The 26089-nt window shown below is 36.5% G+C and overlaps 1 protein-coding gene across 4 annotated transcripts in view; it reads left to right on the plus strand.

Annotated features, from left to right (window-relative positions):
• The first annotated feature begins 23028 nt into the window (after positions 1 to 23028).
• LOC103087476 (cysteine-rich hydrophobic domain 1 protein) overlaps positions 23029 to 26089 on the plus strand; it is a 36004-nt gene continuing 32943 nt past the window's right edge. Inside the window, exons 1-2 of one of the 4 annotated variants that reach the window (XM_007458346.1) lie at positions 23175 to 23251; positions 23399 to 23464. In XM_007458346.1, coding sequence (XP_007458408.1) covers positions 23175 to 23251; positions 23399 to 23464 — 143 coding nt within the window. Of the gene's footprint in view, positions 23465 to 26089 lie in introns of all 4 variants that reach the window. The other 3 variants (XM_007458343.1, XM_007458345.1, XM_007458344.1) reach the window with 3 other exon arrangements.

The raw sequence follows: 26089 nt of genomic DNA on the forward strand, positions 1-26089 counted from the left end.
CACTGGAAATAATCAACAGAGTAAAGTAAAATGTATAAGGAACTCAACTCCATAGCAAAATAATAACAACAACAATAATAATAACCCAATTTTTAAATGGGTAAAGGACCTGAAGAGACATTTGCCAATTTTCCAATTTTCCTCCAGTTATTGATTTCTGGTTTCAAATCATTATGGTTGGAAAAGATACCTGATATGATTTCAATCTTCTTAAATTTGTTGACTTGTTTTGTGGTCTAACATATGAACTACTGCAAAATGTGCACATTTTAGAAGAGTGTATATTATACCGATATTGGGCAGAATGTTCTGTCCAAGAAGTTCAGAGAATACCAAGCAGGACAAATGCCAAGCAAACAAACAAAAACATCCATAGAAACATATCATATTCAAACTAGTGAAGACAAAGCAAGAGAAAATCTTGAAGGCAGCCAGACCAAAAAAACAAAAACAGACCAAAGAAAAAAAACCTACAGAACATAAGAATTCCAGCAGAATTCTCATCAGAAATCCTGCAAACAAGAAGAAAATGGAGTGACATCTTTAAATTACTGAAAGAAAGAAACTGTCAATGCAGAATTCTATATAAAGTTTTTTAATATCTTTCAAAAGTGAAAAGAAACACTTCTTAAATAAAAACTGAAAATTTATTGCCAACATACCTACACTACAAAAATATATTTTTTAAGTTTTTCAAGCAGAAGGAATATGATATGTCAAAATTTTCCACCTACGAAAAGAAGTGGAAGCATAGGAAATAGAATAAATGAGGGTAAAATACTTTATTACTTTTAATTGCTCTAAGTATAACTGACTATAATGCAAAAATATTAACAATGTATTAGATACTTATAGATTATGTAAAGTGAAATATATGACAACAATTGTACAAGCGAGAGAAGGAGGAACTGGAAATATATTCTTAAAATCTCTTCACACTACACATGAAGCAGTGTAATATTATTCAAAGGTGTACTTAGATTATTTCAAATGCATATTGTAAACCCAAGGTAGAACACTAAAACATTTTTACAAAGAGATATAAATAATAAATAAAAGAGATAAAATGGAAAAATAAAAATGCTCAATTAAAGTAGAGAAAGCAGATAAAGAGGGGAAAATGGATAAGAAATGCATAAAACAGGCTGTGACAACAGCATGGTGGCAGAGTGAGATGCTCTCTTTGTCTCCACCTTCCAATATACAACCAGTAAAACATCCACAACTCAAAAAAGGTGCCTCTGCCCACCAACACAACAGGATGCCATAGAGTTCTACACATCTGTATGTCTAAAGGTGGATGGACTAGAATACATAGAGGAGACAGAAAGGAAGAAACAGTAGAGGTGGTGCCTGAGATCCTGTCCCTCAGCCATGGCAGCTCAGAGCCCAGAGAACCCCATAGAAGCAGGGGAGGCAGAGCACATGACTCCAGTACTCACATCCACAAGTAACTAGGCAGCAGTAGGAGCAGGCCCTGTAACCCCATCTCTTCAGGCAGGGAGGTGACCATGATTCTGGCCCTCTGCCCTTCACAGGTGGCACCTGTGAATCCAACAACACCCAACATGGTTAGAGGCACCTGTGACCCTGGTTGCCCCCTGCAATGGTGGAGTCTGTGACTCAGGAGATACTGAAAACAGTGGAACTGCCTGTCATCCCATGGCCTCAGGAAACGACACCAGCAACGCCAGCAACAGCGAGGCACCAATAATCCTGGAGGCACGAGCAGCAATAACAAGGATACTTGGCAACACCTCTGACAGGGTAGAAAATGCCCACTATTAAATATAATCAGAGGCAGCGCAGGTTAAGAGAAACCAAAAACTTGTACTATATTGCCACCTACTGGAAAATAAAAGAAAGGTCTTTAATTTCTAACCTGATAAATTATTAGAATCAAGTTTTAACATAAATAAATAAAAGCTTTACATAATGAAGAAACGTGTTTGATACTTCAAATGTCAGGCTAAGGAACAACTAACTCATCAGAACCATGAAGAACCACAGTAAGAGTTATAACAAAAAGAAAATGACAATTCTCCAGAAATAAAAGATAAAGTCGTGGAATACTGTGATCTAACTGATAGAGAATTTAAAATAGCTGTCATGAAGAGACTCAACAAGATATAAGAAAATTCAGAAAGGCAATTTGATGATCTCAGGAATAAAATTAATGAACAGAATTAATGTCCTACCAAAGAGATTGAAATGTTGAAATAGAAACACACAGATATTCTGGAGCTGAGTAACACAATAATTGAGAAGAAGAATGCACTAGAAAGCATTGGAAATAGAGCATACCATAAAGAAGAAAGCATTAGTGAGCTCGAAGTTACAAATCTTGAAATGATAACAGGTAGAAGAGGAAAGAGAATTAAGAGCGTTTTGAAAAATGAAATCCTATGAGAACTACCCTTTGAGGAAGGGTAACATTATGGTAATGGGTATCCCAGAATAAGAAGAGAAGAAGGGAGCAGAGAGTTTATTTAAATAAATAATAGCTGAGAACTTCCCAAACCTGGAAAAGGAAATGAATATACAAGTCCAAGAAGCTAAGAAAACACCTAATTGACTCAACACATAAAGATATTCTTGAAGACACATTATATTAAAACTGTCAAAATCCACAACAAAGAAAGAATTTTAAAAGCAGCCAGAGAAAAAAGAGATGGGAACCAACAAAGGAGCCCCTGTTGGGCTATCAGCAGATTTATGACCAGAAATTTTACAGGCCAGGAGGGAGTGGAAGGACATTCTCAAAATACTGAAAGATAAAACGTGTCAGCCAAGAATACTCTATTCAGAAAAGTCATCATTGAGATATGAAGGAGAAATAAAGGCATTCCCAGAACAACAAAAGCTGAGAGTTCATCAACACTAGACCTGCCTTACAAGAAACGTTGAAAGGAGCTATTCTACCAGAGACAAAAAGGCAAAAGTACACAAAACTTGTAGTAAGGTGATAAGTATACAGACAGAGTCAGAAAATTGCAACTCTACATCAGAATAGGTTTTTAGACCGGGGAGATCAAGATGGTGGAGTAAGAGGACATGGAGCTCACATTCCCCCATGAACACTTCAAAAATATGTATACATGTGGAACAACACTCACGGAAAACTAACTGGAAACTGGCAGAAGGACTCCTGTGCAACCAAGGTTGTAAGAAAGATACACACGTAATCAGGTAGGAAGAGAAGAAGAGCAATTGGTTTGGGACCTGTGCCCCAGATAGGGGACTCAGAGGAATAGGGATATCACAAGGGTGGACACTCTGCCTGGGGAGTGAGCAGATCAAGCCACAGTCTGGGCATCCCAGTCCTGGGGTCTTACACATAAGAGACAAGCCCCTTAGCTACTTGGAGAACCACTGAAACGGATAGAAGGGATGGAGAAGCCTACACTGAACTCATGAGGAATGTGAGAGTATTGGCTTGCCCCCCGGCAGGGCAGAGAGAGGTCTGACTCACTGGCTGCCACCTAGACATGCAGCCCAACCTGAACTGAGCAAACGCCCCAGCACTGCTCACCCCATGCCACAACTTGGCACTGGATCTAGGGCATCTAGAACCTGGGAAAGGTTTATCTACCAAATAAAGAATTCAAAACATTGGTAATAAAAATGCTAACTAAAATAGGGAAAGTAATTGATCTAAACACAGATCAATTTTATAAGGAACTAGAAAATATAAAGAAGACTCAATCAAAAATAGATAATTCAATATCTGAGATTTTAAAAACACTCTAAAAGCAATAAGTAGCAGACTAAATGATACAGAAGAATGCATAGGTGATCTGGAAGATAGAATAATGGAAATCACCCAATCCAAACAACAGACAGAAAGACAAATGGAAAAAAGGAAAGTAACATAAAGATCTATGGGATAACATTAAACATGTCAACAGTCACATCATAGGGGTTACAGAGGGAGAAGAGAGAGAGAAGGGGATTGAAAATGTATTTGAAGAAATTATGGCAGAAAACATCCCAAACCTAAAGAAGTAAACAGATCTCCAGGTACAGGTAGCACAGAGGGTCCCAAGCAAGATGAATACAAACAGACCCACACACACCAAGGCGTATAATCAAAACAGCAAAAGTTCAATAAATAGAAAATTCTAAAGGCAGAAAGAGAAAAACAAAGAGTCATATACAAGGGAGCCCCCATAATGCTATCAGTTGATTTCTCTGCACAAAGTTTGCAGGTCAGAAGAGAGTGGAATGATATATTCAAAGTGCTGAAAGGGGAAAATCAGCAATCAAGGATAATTTACCCAGCAAGATTATCATTTAGAATAGGAAAGAGAAAGAAAGTCAGACAAGCAAAAACTAAAAGAATTCATCAGTACTAAATCTACCCTAAAATATATGTTGAAGGGTCTTGTCTAAATGAAAAAGAAGTGAGAAACTACAGCAAAGAGAAAATCCCAGTTGGAAAAGCAAATATATAGTAGGAAATGAAAATCAATTAAATAAGACAGCACATAGATTAAAAGACAAAAAAAAATTGTAAAGGCAACTAAAACTATTGGGTTGGCCAAAAAGTTCATTTGGTTAGTGAATACATTATTCAATAAAGTTCTTAGTGAAAATGAAAAATGTGTCTTTTATTTTTACTTAAAACTGAATGAACTTTTTGGCCAACTCAATACAATAAATAGTAAAATAATAAGCAGAAAGATATAAAGTATGACATCAAAAACAAAAATTTGGGGAAAGGGAGTAAAAAATGTAGACCTTTTGGAGTGTGTTTGAACTTAAATGACTATCACTTTAAATCAAGTAGATATAACTAAAATAATAGTAGGGGACTTTAACACCCCACTTACATCAATGGACAGATCACACTAACAGAAAATCAAGAAAGCAATTGTGGTCTTAAATGACACAATAGCCCAGTTGGACAAATAGATATCTCCAAGAGATTATATCCAAAAGTAAAAGAATACACACTCTTTTCAACTACACATGGAACTTTATCCAGGATAGATCCCATACTAGACCACAAAACAAGCCACAACAAATTTGAGGATAAAAATTATGTCAGGCATTTTTTCTGACCACAATGATGTGAAACAGGAAATCAACTACAGAAAGAAAAATGGGAAAAGAACAAACACATGAAGACTAAACAACATACTACTGAAAAATCAATGGGGCAATCATGAAATCAAAGAGGAATTCAGAAAACACCTAGAGACAAATGAAAATAGAAACACAACTTTCCAAAATCTATGGGATGCAGCAGAAGCATTTCTTAGAGGGACATTCATAGTGATACAGGCCTACCTCAAGAAACAAGAAAAATCTCAAGTAAACAACCTAACTTACCACCTAAAAGAATCAGAAAAAGAAGAACAAACAATGCCCAAACTAGCAGAAGGAAGGAAATAATAAAGATTGGAGAGGAAATAAATAAAATAGAGATTTAAAAAAACAATAGAAAAGATCAAGGAAACTAAGAGCTGTTTATTGAAAAGATAAACAAAATTGATAAACCTTTAGCCAGGCTCATGAAGAAGAAAAATGAGAGGATCCAAAATAAACAAAATAAGAAAAGAAAGAGGAGAAATACCAACTGGTATCACAAAGACACAAAATAAACATAAGAGAATACTGTATATGCATATACTGTATATGCAAGAATAAACTTATATGCAAACAAATTTGACAGCCTAAAAGAAATGGACAAATTTCTAGAAACATACAGCCTGCTCAGACTGAATCAAGAGGAAACAATTTCAGGCTTCCCTGGTGGCGCAGTGGTTGAGAGTCTGCCTGCTGATGCAGGGGACACGGGTTCGTGCCCCGGTCTGGGAAGATCCCATGTGCCGCAGAGCGGCTGGGCCTGTGAGCCATGGCCACTGAGCCTGTGCTCTGCAACAGGAGAGACCACAACAGTGAGAGGCCCATGTACCACAAAAAAAAAAAAAGAGGAAACAATGTCAATAAACTGATCACTAGAAGTGAAACTGAATTTTTAATGAAAACACACCCAGCAAACAAAATTCCAAAACTGGATGGCATCACATGAAATTCTACTGAACATATAAAGAATACCTATCCTTCTCAAACTATTCCAAAACCTGAAGAGTAGGGAAAACTCCCAAATTCATTCTATTAGGGCACCACAACCCTAATACCAAAACCAGACAAAGACACTAGAAAAAGAAAATTACAGGCCAGTATCTTTGATGAATATATATGGAAAAATCTTCAATAAAATATTAGCAAACTGAATCCAAGAATATATAAAAAGGACTATACACTATGATCAACTCAGATTTGTTCCAGTGTCACAGGATGGTGCAACATTCACAAATCAATCAATGTGATATACCACATTAACAAAACAAAAGATAAAAATCACTTTATTATCTCAATAGATGCAGAAAAATCTTGTGACAACATTCAACATCCATTCATGATAAAAACTCTCATCAAAGTGGGTATAGAGGGAACATACCTCAACATAATAAAGGCCATGTATGACAAACCCACAGTGAACATCATATTCAATGGTGAAAAGCTGAAAACCTATCTGCTCAATTCAGGAACAAGAGAAGGATGCCCACTTTTGTCACTTCAATTTAACATAGTATTGAAAATGCAAGTCACAGAAATGAGACAAGTAAAAGAAATAAAAGGTATTCAAATTGTTAGGGAAGTGGTAAAACTGTCACTATTTGCAGATGACATGATACTTTATATAGAGAACACTAAAGTCTCCACCCAAAACTATTAGACCTGTTAAACAAATTCAGCAAGTTTGCTAAATAAATATACAGAAATCTGTTGGATTTCTATACATTAATAATGAAATATCAGAAAAGTAAAAACATAATCCCATTTAAAATCGCATCAAAAAATAGATAAAATACCTAGGAATAACCCAAGGAGGTGAAAGACCTATACCCTGAAAACCATAAAACACTGATGAATGAAATTGCAGATGATACAAAAAATTGAAAGATATCCCCTGCTCTTGTATTGAATTAATATTATTAAAATGGTTATACTACCCAAAGCAATCTACATATATAATGCAATTACTATTAAAATACCCATGACATTTTTTACAGAACTAGAACAAATAATTCTAAAGTTCATATGGAACCACAAAAGACCCTGAATTGCCAAAGCAATCTCGAGAAAAAAGAACAAAGCTGCATGTAAAACCCTCCCAAGACTTTAGATTATACTACAAAGCTACAGTAATCAAAACAGCATGGTACTGGCACAAAAGTAGTCACATAGCCCTATGGAAGAGAATAGAGAGCCCAGAAAGAAATGCATGCACCTATGGTCAATTAATCTATAACAAAGGAGGTAAGAATATGCAATGCAGAAAAGACAGTCCCTTCAACAAGTGATGCTGAGAAAGGGGGACAGCTACATGAAAAACAAGGATATTAGAAAATTCCCTCACACCATATAAAAACTCAAAATGGTTTAAAGACCTGAATATAAGAATGGAAACCATAAAACTCATAGAAGAGAACATAAGCAGAACACATGTTGACATATACCAATATTTTTTGGATAAGTTTCCTAAGGCAAAAGAAATAAAAGAGAAAATAAACAAATGGAACCTAATAAACTTTAAAGCTTTTGCACAGCAAAGGGAATCATCGATAAAAACAAAAGACAACCTATGGAATGGAGAAAATATTATAAATGATGTGACCGATGAGAGGTTAATATCCAAGATACACAAACAACTCATACAACTCAATATCAAAAAAACAAAAAAAACAATCAACAAATGGGCAGAAGACCTCAACAGACATTTTTCCAAAGAAGACATACAGATGGCCAATGGGCACATGAAAAGATGCTCAACATCATTAATCAATAGAGAAATGCAAATTAAAACCACAATGAAATATCACCTCACACCTGTCAGAATGGCTATCATCAAAAAGAACACAGATAACAAATGTTAGTGAGGACGTAAAGGGAACCCCCATACACTGTTGGTAAGAATGTAAATTGGTGCAGTCACTGTGGAAAACAGTATGGAGGTTTCTCAAAAGCCTAAAAATAGTACTGCCATATGACCCAGCAATTCCCCTCCTGGGTATATATATCTAAAGAAACAAAAACACTAATTCAAACACATACATGTTCCCCAATATTCACAGCAGCATTATTTACAATAGCAAAGATATGGAAGCAACATTAATGTCCATCAACAGATAAAGAAGGTGTGATACACACACACACACACACACACACACACACACACACACACACAATGGAATACTGCTCAGCCATTAAAAAAATGAAATTTTGCCATTTGCAACAACATGGATGGACTTGAAGGGTATTATGCTAAGTGAAATAAGTCAGACAGAGAAAGACAAATACTGTATGATATCACTTATATGTGGAATCTAAAAAATAAAACAAACTAGTGAATATAATAAGAAAGAAACAGACTCACAGATATAAGGAACAATTAATGGCTACCAGTGGGGAAAGGGAAGGGTGGGACAAGATAAGAGTACTGGGTTAAGAGGTGCAAACTACTATGTATTAAATAAATAAGCTACAAGGATATTTTGTACAGCATAGGGAATATAGTACATTTTATAATACCTATAAATGTAGTATAACCTTTAAATATTGTGAATCACCATGCTGTAGAGTGGAAATTTATATAATATTGTATATCAGGTATACCTTAATAAATTTTTTTTTAAATGAAAACGTAGGGAAGAATCTCTTCAACATTGGTGTTGTCAAGGATTTTTTAGATTTGATACCAAAAGAACAAACAACAAAAGAAAAAATCAACAAGTGTGAGTACATCAAACTTAAAAACTTTAGGACTCCCTTTCAATCCCACCATATACAGATTACCTTCTTTGGATGAAGACCAGACTTTAGTGTGGTTGTTGGTGGTTCATTTCACTTGCCCCACGATCTCTTCCATTCCACATTATTGTACAGTATCCACTTTTCATCGCCTGTCACAATTTGTTTTAAAAACGGAATGTTTTCGTTACGTTTCAGTAGAGAATTGCATGTGGAAATATGATCAAGAAGGGTTTTTTCGTTTGACTTATGTGGAAACCAAACATCAAAGCAATGAACATAACCAAGGTGGTGCAAATGATTTTCAGTGCTTGATTTGGATATTTAGAGTATGTTGGCTATCTCCCCCGTGGTATAATGTTGATTGTTTTCAGTTAATGTCTCAATTTGATCACTATCAACTTCAACTGGTCTATCTGACCATCATCCAGCAAGAAATCTACAGCACGAATCTTTGCAAACCACTTTTTAAAAAATTAATTAATTGGGGCTTCCCTGGTGGCACAATGGTTGAGAATCTGCCTGCCAATGCAGGGGACACGGTTTCGAGCCCTGGTCTGGGAAGATCCCATATGCTGCAGAGCAACTAGGACTGTGAGCCACAACTACTGAGCCTGCGCGTCTGGAGCCTGTGCTCCACAAGAGAGGCCGCGATAGTGAGAGGCCCACGCACCATGATGAAGAGTGGCCCCCACTTGCTGCAACTAGAGAAAGCCCTTGCACAGAAATGAAGACCCAACACAGCCAAAAATAAATAAATAAATATTTTTTAAAATAATTAATTAATTATTGGCTACGTTGGTTCTTCATTGCTGTGGGAAGGCTTTCTCTGTGTCAAGCGGGAGCTACTTTTCATTGCGGTGCACGGGCTTCTCATTGCGGTGGCTTCTTGTTTCAGAGCACGGGCTCTAGGCATGCGAGCTTCAGCAGTTGTGGCATGCAGGCTCAGTAGTTGTGGCTCGTGGGCTCTAGCGCAGGCTTAGTAGTTGTGGTGCATGGGCTTAGTTGCTCTGCAGCATGTGGGATCCTCCCGGACCAGGGCTCGAACCCATGTTCCCTGCATTGGCAGGTGGATTCTTAACCACTGTGCCACCAGGGAAGTCCCCACAAACCACTTTTGATGCGTTTGACCAGTCACAGAACCTTCTCCATACACTGCACAAATCTTTTTTTGTGTTTCAGTTGCATTTTTACCTTTCTTGAAATAATAAAGCATAATATGCTGAAAAAAAAACTTTAAAACTTTGCACCACATAAAAGAATCAACAAAATGAAAAATACGGAAGAAAAGAATATTTGCAAAGCTTGTATTGAATAAGGGGTTAATATCCAAAATTTATAAAGAACTCATACAACTCAATCTAATTAAAAATGGGCAGAGGAACTACATAGAAATTCTTCTAAAGAATCCAACAGGTATGTCCAACAGGCCAAGAAGTACATGAAAAGGTACTCAATATTACTATTGATCAGGGAAATACAAATCAAAGCCACAATGAGATATCACCTCTCACCTGTAAGAATGGCAGTTATCAAGAAGGCAAGCGATAACAAGTGTTGGTGAGGATGTGGAGAAAAGGGAACCCTTGTACACTGTTGGTAGGATTGTAAACTGGTTCAGCCACTATGGAGAACAGTATGGAGGTTCTGAAAAAAAATTGAAACTAGTACTACCATATGATCCAGCAAGTCCACTTCTGGGTATATATTCAAAGGAAATGAAAACAAGTTATTGAAAAGATATATGCACTCCCAGGTTTTTTTGTAGCATTATTCGAAATAGCAAAGATATGAAAACAACCTAAGTGTCCATCAGTGATTGAATGGATAAATATTTGGTGTACATATACAAATACTATTCAGCTTTGAGAAAAAAGGAAATTCTGCCTTTTGCAACAACATGGATGGACCTTGAATACATTTTCCTGAGATCAGTCAAACAGAGAAAAAAATATACTGTATGATATCTCTTATATGTGGAATCTAAAAAAAAAAAAAACTGAACTCAAAAGAATAGAGAGTGGAATAATGATTACCAGGTGCTGGGGAGTCGGAATTGGAGAGATGTTGTTTAAGTGTACATACTTGAAAGTAGTAAATAAGTAAATCTCGGAGATCTAATATACAGTACAGTGATTACAGACAACAAAACTGTATTATATGAACTTACTAAGAGAGTACATCTTAATTGTTCCCACCCCCTAGAAGAAATGATAATTATGTGGCACAACAGAGGTGTTACAATGGCAATATTATTGCAATATAAATTTATGAAGTCAATATGTTGTACACCTTAAACTTACACAATGTTTTATGTCAATGATATCTCAATAAAAATGTTAATTAGAAAAATAAAAGAACGGAAAAAATATGATGCAAACAGTAACAATAAGAGAGTTGGAGTTTCTATATCAATACAAAAAATAAACTAACATTTTTACTTGAGATATAAAGGGATATTATATAATTATTAAGGATCAATTTAAAATAGAGTATGTAAACATAGTTACACCTAACAGAGGAGCCCCATAGTACATGAAGCAAAACCTAACAAAAATGAATAAGAAGGGCAAATAATATTTGGAGACTTCAGTGACCCACCTCTAAGTAATGAACAGCAAAATGAGACAGAAAATCAAGGAGGATATAGAAGACATGAATAGCACTATAATGTAGACCTAACTGACATTTTTAGAACAATCCAATCAAGAGTGTAATATACATGGAGCTTTCTCAAAAATAAATGATATGATAGGCCATGAAACAAGTCTCAGTAAATTTAAAAGGATGATATCACACAATTTGTGTTCTCAAACAACACTGGAATTAAATTAGAAATCAACAACAAAAAAAAAGAAATCAACAACAGATAAAAATTTTGGAGATCCTCAAATATATGGAAATGAAACAACACACTTCATAATAACAAATGGGTCAAATAAAAATCACCAGGGAAAGTAGAAAATATTTTGAGCTGGATGCAAACAAAAACACAACACAGAAAAATTTCTCAGATACAGCTAAAGCAGTCCCTAGAAGGAAATTTGTAGGAGTTAATATCTATAATGTACATGAAGGATCTCAAATCAATCACCTATGCTTCTGTCTTAATAAATTAGAATAAAAGAGCAAATTAAACCCAAAGAAATCAGAAGGAAATAATAAAAATTACTACACAAATCAATGGAATGGATAATAGAAAAATATAGTTTAAAATCAGTGAAATCAACAGTTGGTTCTGTGAAAAGATAAACAAAATTGAAAAACCTGTAGCTAGACTGACCAAGAAAAATGAGAGGGAACATATAAATTACTAAAGTCATAGTGAATGAGGAGATATCACTACTAATCTTACAGAAATTAAAAGGATTACAATAGAATGCTCTGGAAAATTTTAGGTCAACAAAGTAGACAACTTATACGAAATGGATAAATTCCTAGAAAGACAAAACGTACTGAAAGTGACTTAAGCAGAAATATAAAATCTGAATAGATCTGTAACAAAGAGATTGAATTAGTAATTAAAAACTACCCATAAAAAAAAGCCTAGGCCTGGTGAATTTCTTCAAACATTTAAAGAAGAAAAATTAAAATTCTTCACAAATTCTCCCAGAAAATAGAGGAAAAGGGAAAAATCCCCAAATGATTCTAAGAGGCTATCATTACCATAATACCAAATCCAAACTGATATCACAAGGAAAGAAATAGAGACCAATATCCCTCATGAATACAAATGCAAAAACTTAAATATTAAGAAACTGAATCCACCCACATATATAAGTGATTATACACTAAGACCAAGGGGAATTATCCCAGGAATGAAAGGTTGGTTTAAGAACTGAAAATCAGGGAATTCCCTGTTGGTCCAGTGGTTAGGGCTCTGCGCTTCCACTGCAGGGAGCACGGGTTCAATCCCTGGTCAGGGAACTAAGATTCCACATGACACAAGACATGGCAAAAAAAAAAAAAAACTGAACTGAAAATCATATTATGTAATAAAACATATAAGAGAATAATGAACAAAAACTCTATGATCATTTCAATTGACATGGCATTTGACAACCAAAGACCCACTTCTGATTAAAAAAAAAAACTCAACAATCTAGGAATAGAAGGAAACTTGCTCAACCTCAATAAGGACATTTACAAAAGAAAAAAACTACAGTTAACATCATAGTTAATGGTGAAGGACTGAATCATTTTTTTCCTGAGATTGGAAACAAGTCAAGGAATTCTGCTCTCAACCCTTCTGTTCAAAATTGTACTGTAAATTCAAGGCCATATAATCAGGCCGGAAAGGGAGGGAGGGAGGGAGGGAGGAGGAGGAGGAGGAGGAGGAGGAGGAGGAGGAAGAGAAGAAGAAGGAGAGAAGAAAGAAAGGGAAGGAAAAGAAAAGGAACAGGTAAAACTATGCTTATTTACAGATTACATGAATTTATACTTAGAAATCCTAAGGTTTTCACACACACACAGATACACACACACATCTATTAGAACTAGTGAATGTGTTCAGTAAGGTCACAGGCTACACATCAATATACAAAAATAAATTGTATTACCATAAGCTAATCAATTAACAATTCCATTCATAATAGTATCAAAAAGAACAAAATCATTTAGCAATAAATTTAACAAAAGAATTACAAGTTTTTACACTGACAGCTACAAAACATTATTGAAGGAAATTAAGGATCTAAATAAATGAAGAGGTATGTTCATGGATAAAAAGAGTTAATATTGTTAAGTTGGCAATATTCCCAAATTCATATACAGATTCAATGTGATTCCTATCAAAATTCCACCTGGTTTTTCTAGAAAAAATGGATGAGACGATCCTAAATTTTTTGTAGAAATGTGAACGACTCGGGGTGGGGAGCAAAATAGTATTGAAAAAGAGCAAATTTGGTGGACTTACATGCTCCAATTTTAAAACTTACTACACAACTATAGTATTCAAGATGGTGTGGTACTGGCATAAAGACAGACATATAGATCAACTGAATAGAATTAAGGGTCCAGGAATAAACCCATACATGTATGGCTAATTCATTTTCAACAAAGGTATCAAGGTAATTCAACAGAAAAAAGATAGTCTTCAGCAAATTGTTCTGGGACAATTCAATAGCCACATGCAAAAATATGAATTTAAACCCTTACTACATACCATACACAAAAATGAACTCAAAATGGATAACAGACATTAAAAATAACTTTTAGAAGTAAACAAAAAGCAATTTTTGACATTATGTTAGACAAAAATTTCTTAGATATATCATCAAAGGCACAAGTGATAAAAGAAAATTTGACTAACTGTAGTTCATCCAGATTGAAAACTTTTTCAGTTCAAAAGACACCATTAACAACATGAAAAGGCAAGCCACAGACTGGGAGAAAATATGTGTACACCATACATCTGATAAATAACTTTTACCTGGAATACAGAAAAGGCACCTTATAACTCAATAATAAGTAAACAAATAACCAAATTCTTAAAAGGGCAAAAAGCCATACACAAATGTTCATAGCAATTTTACTTATAACAGCTAAAATCTGGGGCAAAAACCAGATGTCTTTCAGTAGGTGAATAGCTAAATAAATCGCGGTACATCTGTACTGTGGAATATTATACAGTGATAAAAAGGAATGAACCATTGATACACCCAATAACCTAGATGATTCTCGGAAGTATACTGAGTGAAAAAGGCCAAACCCCAAAGGTTACATACTGTATGATACAATTTACATAATATTCTTGAAATTATAACAATTATAGGTGGTAGACAATTTAACGGTTGTGAGGAGGGGGGTGGTGGTAATGAAAGGATAACAAGATGGATCCTTGTGGTGATGTAACTCTTATCTATCTTGACTATGGTGGTTATTACCAACCCACATCTGTGATAAAACTATAGAACTAAATACACATACACAAATGAGTACCTGTATGACTAGAAACCTAAGATGGGTGGATTGTATCAATGTCAGTTTCATGGTTGTGATAGTGTACTATAGTTATGGAAGATGTTCTCACTCAGGGATACTGAGTAAAGGGCTAAATGGGACTTCTCTGTATTATTTTTTACAACTATATATGAATCTCCAATTATCTTAAAATAAAGCTTAATTTTTAAAATGGAACAAAAGATTGGAATAGACATTTTATCAAAGAAGGTATACAAGCACATGGACAATAAGCACATGAAAAGATGCTCAACATCATTAGTCACTGGGAAATGCAAAGGAAAATTACAACGTAATAGCACTTCATACCCACAAGAATAGCTATAATCAAAAAGATACACAATAACAAATGCTGGAGAGGATGTGGAGAAAATGGACTCCTCATACATTGCTGGTGGGAATGTAAACTGATTGAGAGACTTTGGAAAACAGTTTGGCAGTTCTCTTAAATTCAACACAGTCTTACCATATGTCTCAGCAATCCCACTAATAGGTACCTAACCTACAGAAATTTAAATATATGTTCACACAAGGACTTGTATGTGAATTTTCATAGCAGTATTTTCATAATATCTAAAAAGTAGAAGCAAACCAAATGTCATCATTTGGTGAATGGATAAACAAAATGTGATATATCCTTACAATGGCATGCTATTCATCAATTAAAAGGAACGAAGTACTCATACAAGATACAACATGGCTGAACCTCAAAAACACTATGGTAAGCGAAAAAAGCTAGACACAAAAGGGCACGTGTTGTACAATCTAATTTATTTGAAAGGTCCGGAAAAGAAATCTTAGAGGCAGAAAGTAGATTAATTATTTCCTGGGAGTATGGGTAAAGAGTGGTGAAAAACTGAAAATGGGACAGTGATTTCTTTTGAATGTGACAGAAATGTTCCAAAATTAGTTTGTGGTGATAGCTGCACAACACTGTAAATTCACTATAATCACTGAATCATATGTTTAAATAAATAGATCTCTAAATAGAGAGAAAGCAAGCAAGCAAGAAAGAAAGGAGGGAAGGCAGGAAGGAAGGAAGAGAGGAAAGAAGGAAGGAGGGAGGGAGGGAGGGAGGAGGGAGGAAGGAAGCTTTCTTTTAAAAACTGCAATTCTTAGGAGCCCCAGAAGAAGAAGAGAAAAAGAAAGGGACTAAGAAAATATTTGAAGAGATTATAGGTGAAAACATCCTTAATATGGGAAAGGAAATAGATAACCAAGTCCAGGAAGCACAGAGAGTCCCATACAGGATAAATCCAAGGAGAAACATGCCAAGACACATATTAATCAAACTGTCAAAAATTAAATACAAAGAAAACATATTAAAAGCAGCAAGGGAAAAACAACAAATAACACACAAGGGAATCCCCATAAGGTAAACAGCTGTTCTTTCAGCAGAAACTCTGCAAGCCAGAAGGGACTGGCAGGACATATTTAAAGTGATGAAGGAGAAAAACCTACAACCAAGATTACTCTACACAACAAGGATCCCATTCAGATTTCATGGAGAAATTAAAACCTTTACAGACAAGCAAAAGCTGAGAGAGTTCAGCACCACCAAACCAGTTTTACAACAAATACTAAAGGAACTTCTCTAGGCAAGAAACACAAGAGAAGGAAAAGACCTACAATAACAAACCCAAAACAATTACAAAAATGGGAATAGGAACATACATATCGAAAATTACCCTAAATGTAAATGAATTAAATGCTTCCACCAAGAGACACAGATTGGCTGAATGGATACAAAAACAAGACCATATATATGCTGTCTACAAGAGACCCACTTCAGACCTAGGGACACATACAGACTGAAAGTGAGGGGATGGAAAAAGATATTCCATGAAAATGGAAACCAAAAGAAAGCTGGAGTAGCAATTCTCATATCAGACAAAATAGACTTTAAAATAAAGACTATTATAAGAGACAAGAAGTACACTACACAATGATCAAGGGATTGATCCAAAAAGAAGATATAACAATTGTAAATATTTATGCACCCAAGATAGGAGCATCTCAATACATAAGGCAAATACTAACAGCTATAAAAGGGAAAATCGACAGTAACACATTCATAGTAGGGGACTTTAACATCCCACTTTCACCAATGGACAGATCATCCAAAATGAAAATAAATAAGAAAACAGAAGCTTTAAATGATACATTAAACAAGATGGACTTAATTGATATTTATAGGACATTCCATCCAAAAACAGCAGAATATACATTTTTCTCAAGTGCTCATGGAACATTCTCCTGGAGAGATCATATCTTGGGTCACAACTCAAACCTTGGTAAATTTAAGAAAACTGAAATTATATCAAGTATCTTTTCCGAGCAGAACACTATGAGACTAGATATCAATTACAGGAAAAGATCTGTAAAAAATACAAACACATGGAGGCTAAACAATACATTACTTAATAGCAAAGTGATCACTGAAGAAATCAAAGAGGAAATCAAAAAGTACCTAGAAACAAATGAAAATGGAGACACGACGACCCAAAACCTATGGGATGAAGCAAAAGCAGTTCTAAGAGGGATGTTTTTTAGCAATAAAATCCTACCTTAAGAAACAGGAAACATCTCGAAAAAACAACCTAACCTTGCACCTAAAGCAATTAGAGAAAGAAGAACAAAAAATCCCAAAGATAGCAGAAGGCAAGAAATCATAAATATCAGATCAGAAATAAATGAAAAAGAAATGAAGGAAAAGATAGCAAAGATTAATAAAACTAAAAGTTGGTTCTTTGAGAAGATAAACGAAAGTAATAAACCATTAGCCAGACTCATCAAGAAAAAAAGGGAGAAGACCCAAAACAATAGAATTAGAAATGAAAAAGGAGAAGTAACAACTGACACTGCAGAAATACAAAAGATCATGAGAGATTACTACAAGCAACTCTATGCCAATAAAATGGACAACCTGGAAGAAATGGACAAATTCTTAGAAATGCACAACCTGCCAAGACTGAATCAGGAAGAAATAGAAAATATGAACAGACCAATCACAAGCACTGAAATTGAAGCTGTGATTTAAAATCTTCCAACAAATGAAAGCCCAGGACCAGATGGCTTCACAGGCGAATTCTATCAAACATTTAGAGAAGAGTTAACACCTATCCTTCTCAAACTTCCAAAATATAGCAGAGGGAGAAGCACTCCCAAACTCATTCTACGAGGCCACCATCACCCTGATACCAAAACCAGACAAGGATGTCACAAAGAAAGAAAACTACAGGCCAATGTCACTGATGAACATAGATGCAAAAATCCTCAACAAAATACTAGCAAACGGAATCCAATAGCATAATAAAAGGATCATACAACATGATCAAGTGGGGTTTATTCCAGGAATGCAAGGATTCTTCAATATATGTAAATCAATCAACGTGATACACCATATTAACAAATTGAAGGAGAAAAACCATATGATCATCTCAATAGATGCAGAGAAAGCTTTTGACAAAATTCAACACCCATTTATGATAAAAACCCTGCAGAAAGTAGGCATAGAGACAACTTTCCTCAACATAATAAAGGCCATATATGATAAACCCACCGCCAACATCACCCTCAATGGTGAAAAACTGAAAGCATTTCCACTAAGATCAGGAACAAGACAAGGTTGCCCACTCTCACCACACTTATTCAACATAGTTTTGGAAGTTTTAGCCACAGCAAACAGAGAAGAAAAGGAAATAAAAGGAATCCAAATCAGAAAAGAAGTAAAGCTGTCACTGTTTGCAGATGACACACTATACATAGAGAATACTAAAGATGCTACCAGAAAACTACTAGAGCTAATCAATGTATTTGGTAAAGTAGCAGGATACAAAAATTAATTCACAGAAATCTCTGGCATTCCTATACACTAATGATGAAAAATCTGAAAGTGAAATCAAGAAAACACTCTCATTTACCATTGCAACAAAAAGAATAAAATATCTAGGAATAAACCTACCTAAGGAGACAAAAGACCTGTATGCAGAAAATTATAAGACACTGATGAAAGAAATTAAAGATAATACAAATAGATGCAGAAATATACCATGTTCTTGGATTGGAAGAATTAACATTGTGATAATGACTCTACTACCCAAAGCAATCTACAGATTCAACGCAATACTTATCAAACTACCACTGGCATTTTTCACAGAACTAGAACAAAAAATCTCACAATTTGCATGGAAACACAAAAGACCCCGAATAGCCAAAGCAATCTTGAGAACGAAAAATGGAGCTGGAGGAATCAGGCCCCCTGACTTCAGACTATACTACAAAGCTACAGTAATGAAGACAGTATGGTACTGGCACAAAAGCAGAAAGATAGATCAATGGAACAGGATAGAAAGCCCAGAGATAAACCAACCCACATAAGGTCACCTTATCTTTGATAAAGGAGACAGGAATGTACAGTGGAGAAAGGACAGCCTCTTCAAGAAGTGGTGCTGGGAAAGCTGGACAGGTACATGTAAAAGTATGAGATTAGAACACTCCCTAACACCATACACAAAAATAAGCTCAAAATGGATTAAAGACCTAAATGTAAGGCCAGAAACTATCAAACTCTTAGAGGAAAACATAGGCAGAACACTCTATGACATAAATCACAGCAAGATCCTTCTTGACCCATCTCCTAGAGTAATGGAGATAAAAACAAAAATAAACAAATGGGACCTAATGAAACTTCAAAGCTTTTGCACAGCAAAGGAAACCATAAACAAGACCAAAAGACAGCCCTCAGAATGGGAGAAAATATTTGCAAATGAATCAACTGACAAAGGATTAATCTCTAAAATTTACAGGCAGCTCATGCAGCTCAATAACAAAAAAATAAACAACCCAATCCAAAAATGGGCAGAAGACCTAAATAGACATTTCTCCAAAGAAGATATACAGACTGCCAACAAACACATGAAAGAATGCTCAACATCATTAATCATTAGAGAAATGCAAATCAAAACTACAATGAGATATCATCTCACACCAGTCAGAATGGCCATCATCAAAAAATCTAGAAACAGTAAATGCTGGAAAGGGTGTGGAGAAAAGGGAACACTCTTGCACTGCTGGTGGGAATGTGAATTGGTACAGCCACTATGGAGAACAGTATGGAAGTTCCTTAAAAAACTACAAATAGAACTACCATATGACCCAGCAATCCCACTACTGGGCATATACCCTGAAAAAAACATAATTCAAGAAGTGTCATTTACCAAAATGTTCATTGCAGCCCTATTTACAATAGCCAGGAGATGGAAGCAACCTAAGTGTCCATCATCGGATGAATGGATAAAGAAGATATGGCATATATATACAATGGAATATTAGCCAAAAAAGAAATGAAATTGTGTTATTTGTAGTGAGGTGGATGGACCTAGAGTCTGTAATACAGAGTGAAGTTAGGAAGAGAAAGACAAATACCGTATGCTAACACATGAATATGGAATCTAAGAAAAAAAAATGTCATGAAGAACCTAGGGGTAAGATGGGAATAAAGATACAGACCTACTAGAGAATGGACTTGAGGATATGGGGAGGGGGAAGGGTAAGCTGTGACAAAGTGAGAGAGTGGCAGGGACATATATACACTACCAAACGTAAAATAGATAGCTAGTGGGAAGCAGCCGCATAGCACAGGGAGATCAGCTCGGTGCTTTGTGACCACTTTGAGGGGTGGGATAGGGAGGGTGGGAGGCAGGGAGACGCAAGAAGGAAGAGATATGGGACCATATGTATATGTATAACTGATTCACTTTGTTGTGAAGCAGAAACTAACACACCATTGTAAAGCAATTATACCCCAATAAAAAAAGTTGCAATTCTTTTCAGCTGTTTTAAGTTGAAATTTCTACCCTCAAATGGTTAAACCTGTGACCTTTTGCCTCATATGGGGGAATTATCTCCATTCCCTGCTTAGCACATCAGACAGAAAGTTACATGGTGTGCTTTCTTCTTCATTCACTCCTAGCTTTACTATCCTTGATGGTTGCTAAAGTATCATTTAAAAATCATGTTGTCTCTTGCGTTGCTGACAAATTATGTTTTTCTCAGCTTTCCCAATTCCAAATTCTCCTATAGTTTAGCAAAACAAATTACCTTTGGAATCATATATACCTTTTTTAGCCCACTGTATATGCAGAAGAACAGATAAGCAGATTTGACTATACTCGTGAGTTTCTTCAAGCAAAGCACTTCTCTTAACTCTTTCGTCCTTTTGATATCTAAGTGTCAGGGGCCTCTTTCCATTTTGATTATGGAATTTCACCCTCCGTCTCCTTCCCTCCCATCTCCTACAACCATCATTTCTTCACTTTTACCATAGTTCCAATATCTCATTTACACTTATCACAAGTCCACTCCTTATACTCTCCCTTCAAATATCCATACCTAGGCTAAACCTGAGTGGTGAAATACCACTTAAGCAGTAATCAGCACAATACTTCCCTCTAGAGATTGAATTAGTGGAACTTTACAGATAATATGTTTGAAAATTTTTTAGTATTGCCTATGGCTCTTTTGCTTTTTGAAAGAGAAGAATTGATGCAGAATATTGATTTGATCTTAAGTCTAAGGTATTTTGCTCTGATAAACGACATGACATTATTTATTAATGCCCAAGGAAAGACATACCAGAAGGCTATTATAAAATACTTTAAGGTTCTATCTTTAATTATAATTTCTGGCTAGTAGATAAAGTTCTCTCTGCTATAAAATACTAGATTTTGTTGCTCACTGATACTGCTGCAACTTACTTTTAAAGTTCCTAAATAATCAAGCTTTTGAGTACAACAATTTTTTTTTCCATTTTAATAATGCAACCTCCTTGATACTGATGATGGTTTGATCAGTGCCTTTCACAGAACTAATTTCTTCCTCCCTCATACATTCTAAATGCTTTGTTTTTACTGCTATACTGTTAATATAATGCTCACCCTAAATTCAAGTGTGGCAATATCTGTTTCCTGTCTCATCAACTAACTGGGATGCAGCTAGTGTAGCAGAAAGAGCAGTGAAGCTAACATTAGAATACCTGGATTACAGTATTTGTTTTATTACTTAGCAGCTATGTGAATTTATTGTCTTAATGATCCCTGAATTATGGCATGGATTTTTGTGCTGCTGCCAAGTACGAAATAGTTTGAGACATGGATTGGAAACTCAAAATATGTGATCTCTGTAACATTTTAGCGGGTGTGGGGAAGATGGAATATTTGAAATGGAAAATCTTGGACAAAAGGTCACCAGAGACCTTAATAAATTACTTAACCTTCCCGAGACTGCTTTGCTATCTATAAAACAGATAATGATGATGCTTACCTCACAGGATTGTTTAAGGGTTAACTGAGATATTGTATGTGAAAGAGTCTAGCCCAGTGTCTGGAAAATGGATGATGTTAATTAATGTTTCCTAGGGTTGGAGTCCTCCTTCCACACCCTCCATTTCCCTCCTCCCCCACCCCCGAAAACTCCAAAATTCAAACATCTTTCAAGATGCCCAAAAGGCACCACTCTACGAAGCCCTTCCAAACAACTTCAGGCAGTATTGCCCTTTGGTTAAGAGTGCTGGGCTTCTGGAATTAGAAAAGACCCCCCAAGTTTAAAACCAGGTCTGCCATTTAGTAACTTCATGACCTTGGGCAAGTTATTTACCCTTTCTTCATCTAGGTTTCCCACCGGTAAAATGAGATCATCATGGTACATATCTCATAGGGTTGTGAAGTATTAAATGATATATGCACATAGAGCACTTAACACAGTCCCTGACACTTAGTAAGTCCTCCATAAGTATTGCATAGTAGAAGTAATAGAAAGTTTCCCCTTCAGTAAAATGTTAATAAAAATGCCTGCCACGGTGTGGCAAAGTTCTGCTGTAAAAGTCTTTTAAACTGTAATGCTGAACAAACGTAAGGGATTGGTGTATACCTTAAGATATATGGGGCAAAGTTCTAACCTCACTTTTAAAGAATATCCTTTCCCTGCACTGGAGGGAAGGGGGTAATAATACCCATTATTAATTAATAGGAAATAAAACCAGAAGATACGTTCCCGGGAAACAAGCAGCAGAAGCCCAAACAGCAGTATTAAGAGCAGCACCCGCATACCGTACCTCGACAATTCCCAGTAGTTCACCTCTAACGCCCCCCTTCCCTTGGAGCCGCGCAAGCGTACACTGATTTTGCTCCTCTCTCCCTCATGCCCCCGCCTCCAACACCCTCCGCCCCCCCACCCCACCCCCTGGTCTACCCCACCACGCAGGCGCATCTCCTTAAATCCTGTCCCTACCCCCCTCATCTTTCTCTGCATTTCGTTCCCCCTCCTCTTCCAGCACCTCAGCAGGTTCAAACTCTTCTGCGTGAGGGTGGCGACGATCGAGAGGTCACGTGATGAGCATCCTGCTGCCCAACATGGCGGAGTTCGACACGATCTCGGAACTGGAGGAGGAGGAAGAAGAAGCGGCAACGTCGTCGTCGTCGCCGTCGTCGTCGTCGTCGGTATCGGGGCCCGACGATGACGAGGAAGATGAGGAGGAGGAGGAAGAAGAAGAGGGGGAGGAGGAAGAAGAAGAGGAGCAGGTGGAGGAGACGCCGCCCCCGCCTCGGGTAGTGAGCGAAGAGCATCTGCGGAGATATGCCCCCGACCCTGTATTGGTGCGGGGCGCCGGCCACATCACTGTGTAAGCGAGAGGGAGCCATGGGGTTTGAAAAGGCTGAGATTTGGCGACAGAGGAATAAGGCAATCGAGGGGCCTGTGGAGTGGGGGAGGGCTGACTGAGGCATATAGTTAGGAAAGGACACCTGGTCTAAATGGGGAAACTGAGGGAGACAAGTGTAAAGGAAATGAGGAGAAAGCAAATGTGATGCACCAACACCGGGTAAAAAGTGAGTATAGAACAGGGAAGTTAGGGGGTTGGGAGCCAGAGGGATTGGAATAGGGGTGAGTCTCCTTGCTTCTGTGTATGCTGGCGATGAACAGTCTTTAAACTGCAGGATGTACCAGCGGACTCTTTGCCGCCAAGATTGATGTCTGGTGGAACACGGTGACAGCTGTAACAAGTGACGAGACCTAGGCTTGGACTCTTCAAAACAGAAACATATTTTGTGAATAACATTATAGAATATCCATCCATCCACGTATTCATCCATCCATTCTTCCTATCTAATCCCTTTGTGAATGAATTCAATAATCCTTTCCGTGTCTTGATCACTCCTCATTCTGACGTTTCTTAATTATCACACAATTAGAGGTTCAGATTGAGAAGTAGCTATGAAACGTAGAAAAAGCAATGGATTGAGAGTGAGGGCTCTTGTATGTTAGTCCCAGCCCTGCTTCTTACTGGCCCTGTGACCTTGGTCAGGTTACTTCCCATTTCTGGGCCTTGATTTCTCCATTGGTAAAATGAGGGGTTTGGAGTAGATGGTTTTTAAAGCCTTTCAGCTCTGAAATAATTTAACATACCTGCAGGAGATTTTGTATTCCCAAATATTAAATATGCAAACATTAAATATATATGGAAATTAGTCCCCTAGGAGCTGAGAATGATTTTTTGAAAACTCAGTTTTTTTTTAATTGACATCTTACATCATATTTGAGAAAATAAAAAGGGGGAAGGACCTCATAGAGTAGTAGTTGTCAAAGCACAAGAAAAATTTAATGGTTCTCTGGGCTTTGAAGAGTGCTTTCTCGTTTTTATGTGCTTGGACAGTAAATACTTGGAAGTTTGAATATTGTGTCATGTTCATCCTCTTAATTATGCTATCATTTACTGAGTTTTCAAAATAGGACTGTTTTTTCCTATCAAGTCATGCTGCCTGTAATTTTGATAATGGCTCACCTACCCCTCTGACTTTCAGTTGAGTTCATATTATCTGAAATCATATATTATGCACCACCTCCCCCCCATCATGTTAGCTTTTAATTTTAACATGCTGAGTATTTTAATTGTAATATACTTTTGTGATCTTTGCATGAAAAGTATTAAGGAAGATTTCGAAATTGTGGAAGAGTGTGGGGAGATTTTTAGACCTGCCTTTTGGTTAGGCAATTTTAACACAATCTTTCTTGATCCAAGAATTTTGCAGATAGCCTACAATGTTCAGATGCCAGCTTACTGCGCTGTTTTATTTCCATTCCTTTCATCACTAGGGAAACAATTTATTACTCAAATTAATTATGATTCTGGTACCAAAGGTTACTTTCATGCAGATTATTTCATATGATCAAACAGAAAAAGGCTTTTTATTCCAGTCTATAATTTTATATTCCAGCATTCCTCCCCTTCATTTTTTTTCTAAAATTCAGAAAACAAAGAACAGGCAAGAAAACAGAATTTAAGTTCCCTGAAACTTATTTGTGGGTCCATTCTACTCCTCACACAACCATCGTGAAGTACTTACCAACCTATTTTCAATTAAAAGCAAAGCACTGACACTTGCCATGCCCAGGCCCTTATGATAGGTGTAATGACCTTCTCAGCTTAAAAATTCTGGAATAAGGAGTGTGAAATAATGGTGCTCATAGTAGCTGCTGGTATTAATTGAAGCCAAAACCTGAAAAGCAGCACACCAGTACTTGAATTGCTAACCAGTGTACATAGTTTGGAAAATTACTTAGTTGTATTGTACACATTCTCTGACCTAGAAAGCATGTTTGATGTTAAATGAGAAACTGGTCTTTCTATGATAGGAAAACCTTCCTTACAACAGGTAAGGTAAGATCCTTAGGAAATAGTTAATCTAATTCTGAGACATCTAAAATATCAGCCTCTTTAATTTTTTTCTGGCATGGGAGTGTTAGTTGCCCTATCTGAATGAAATATTTCTTATTCTCTCCCATTCTTATTTTTTTCATTCTTCGTGCAGTCATCTGTTCTTTAGAGGATGTTGTTTCTTTTCAAAGTTTAAAATTTGAGAACCATCACCTCAATTTCAGTATATCTTAAACCCAATTTATTTTCCCTCCCCAGATTGTCTGTGCATTCCAGTTGCCCCATTTCTGACCCTGATACTGCCATTCCAATCTTCCAGGGTAATATTCCAAGTCCTTGAGTCATTTTTAACTCTTCCTTCTCCTTGAATTGCCCTTTGCCAGTCTGTCCCAGAATTATGTCATCATGCCTTTTAAAAGGACTATTAGATTATTCATTTTCTCCATTTCTACTGGCACCTCTCTAGTTTGGGTTGCCATCATCTCCTGCTTGAATTGCGGCCACAGTCTGCCACCTCTCCCCACCCCAATCCATCTGCATGCTTGTGCCAAACTAATTTTCGTAAAACACGGTTTAATCATGTCACTTTCCTGC

Source organism: Lipotes vexillifer, unplaced genomic scaffold, assembly GCF_000442215.2.
Source record: "Lipotes vexillifer unplaced genomic scaffold, Lipotes_vexillifer_v1.1 scaffold682, whole genome shotgun sequence".
Lineage (NCBI taxonomy): Eukaryota > Metazoa > Chordata > Mammalia > Artiodactyla > Lipotidae > Lipotes > Lipotes vexillifer.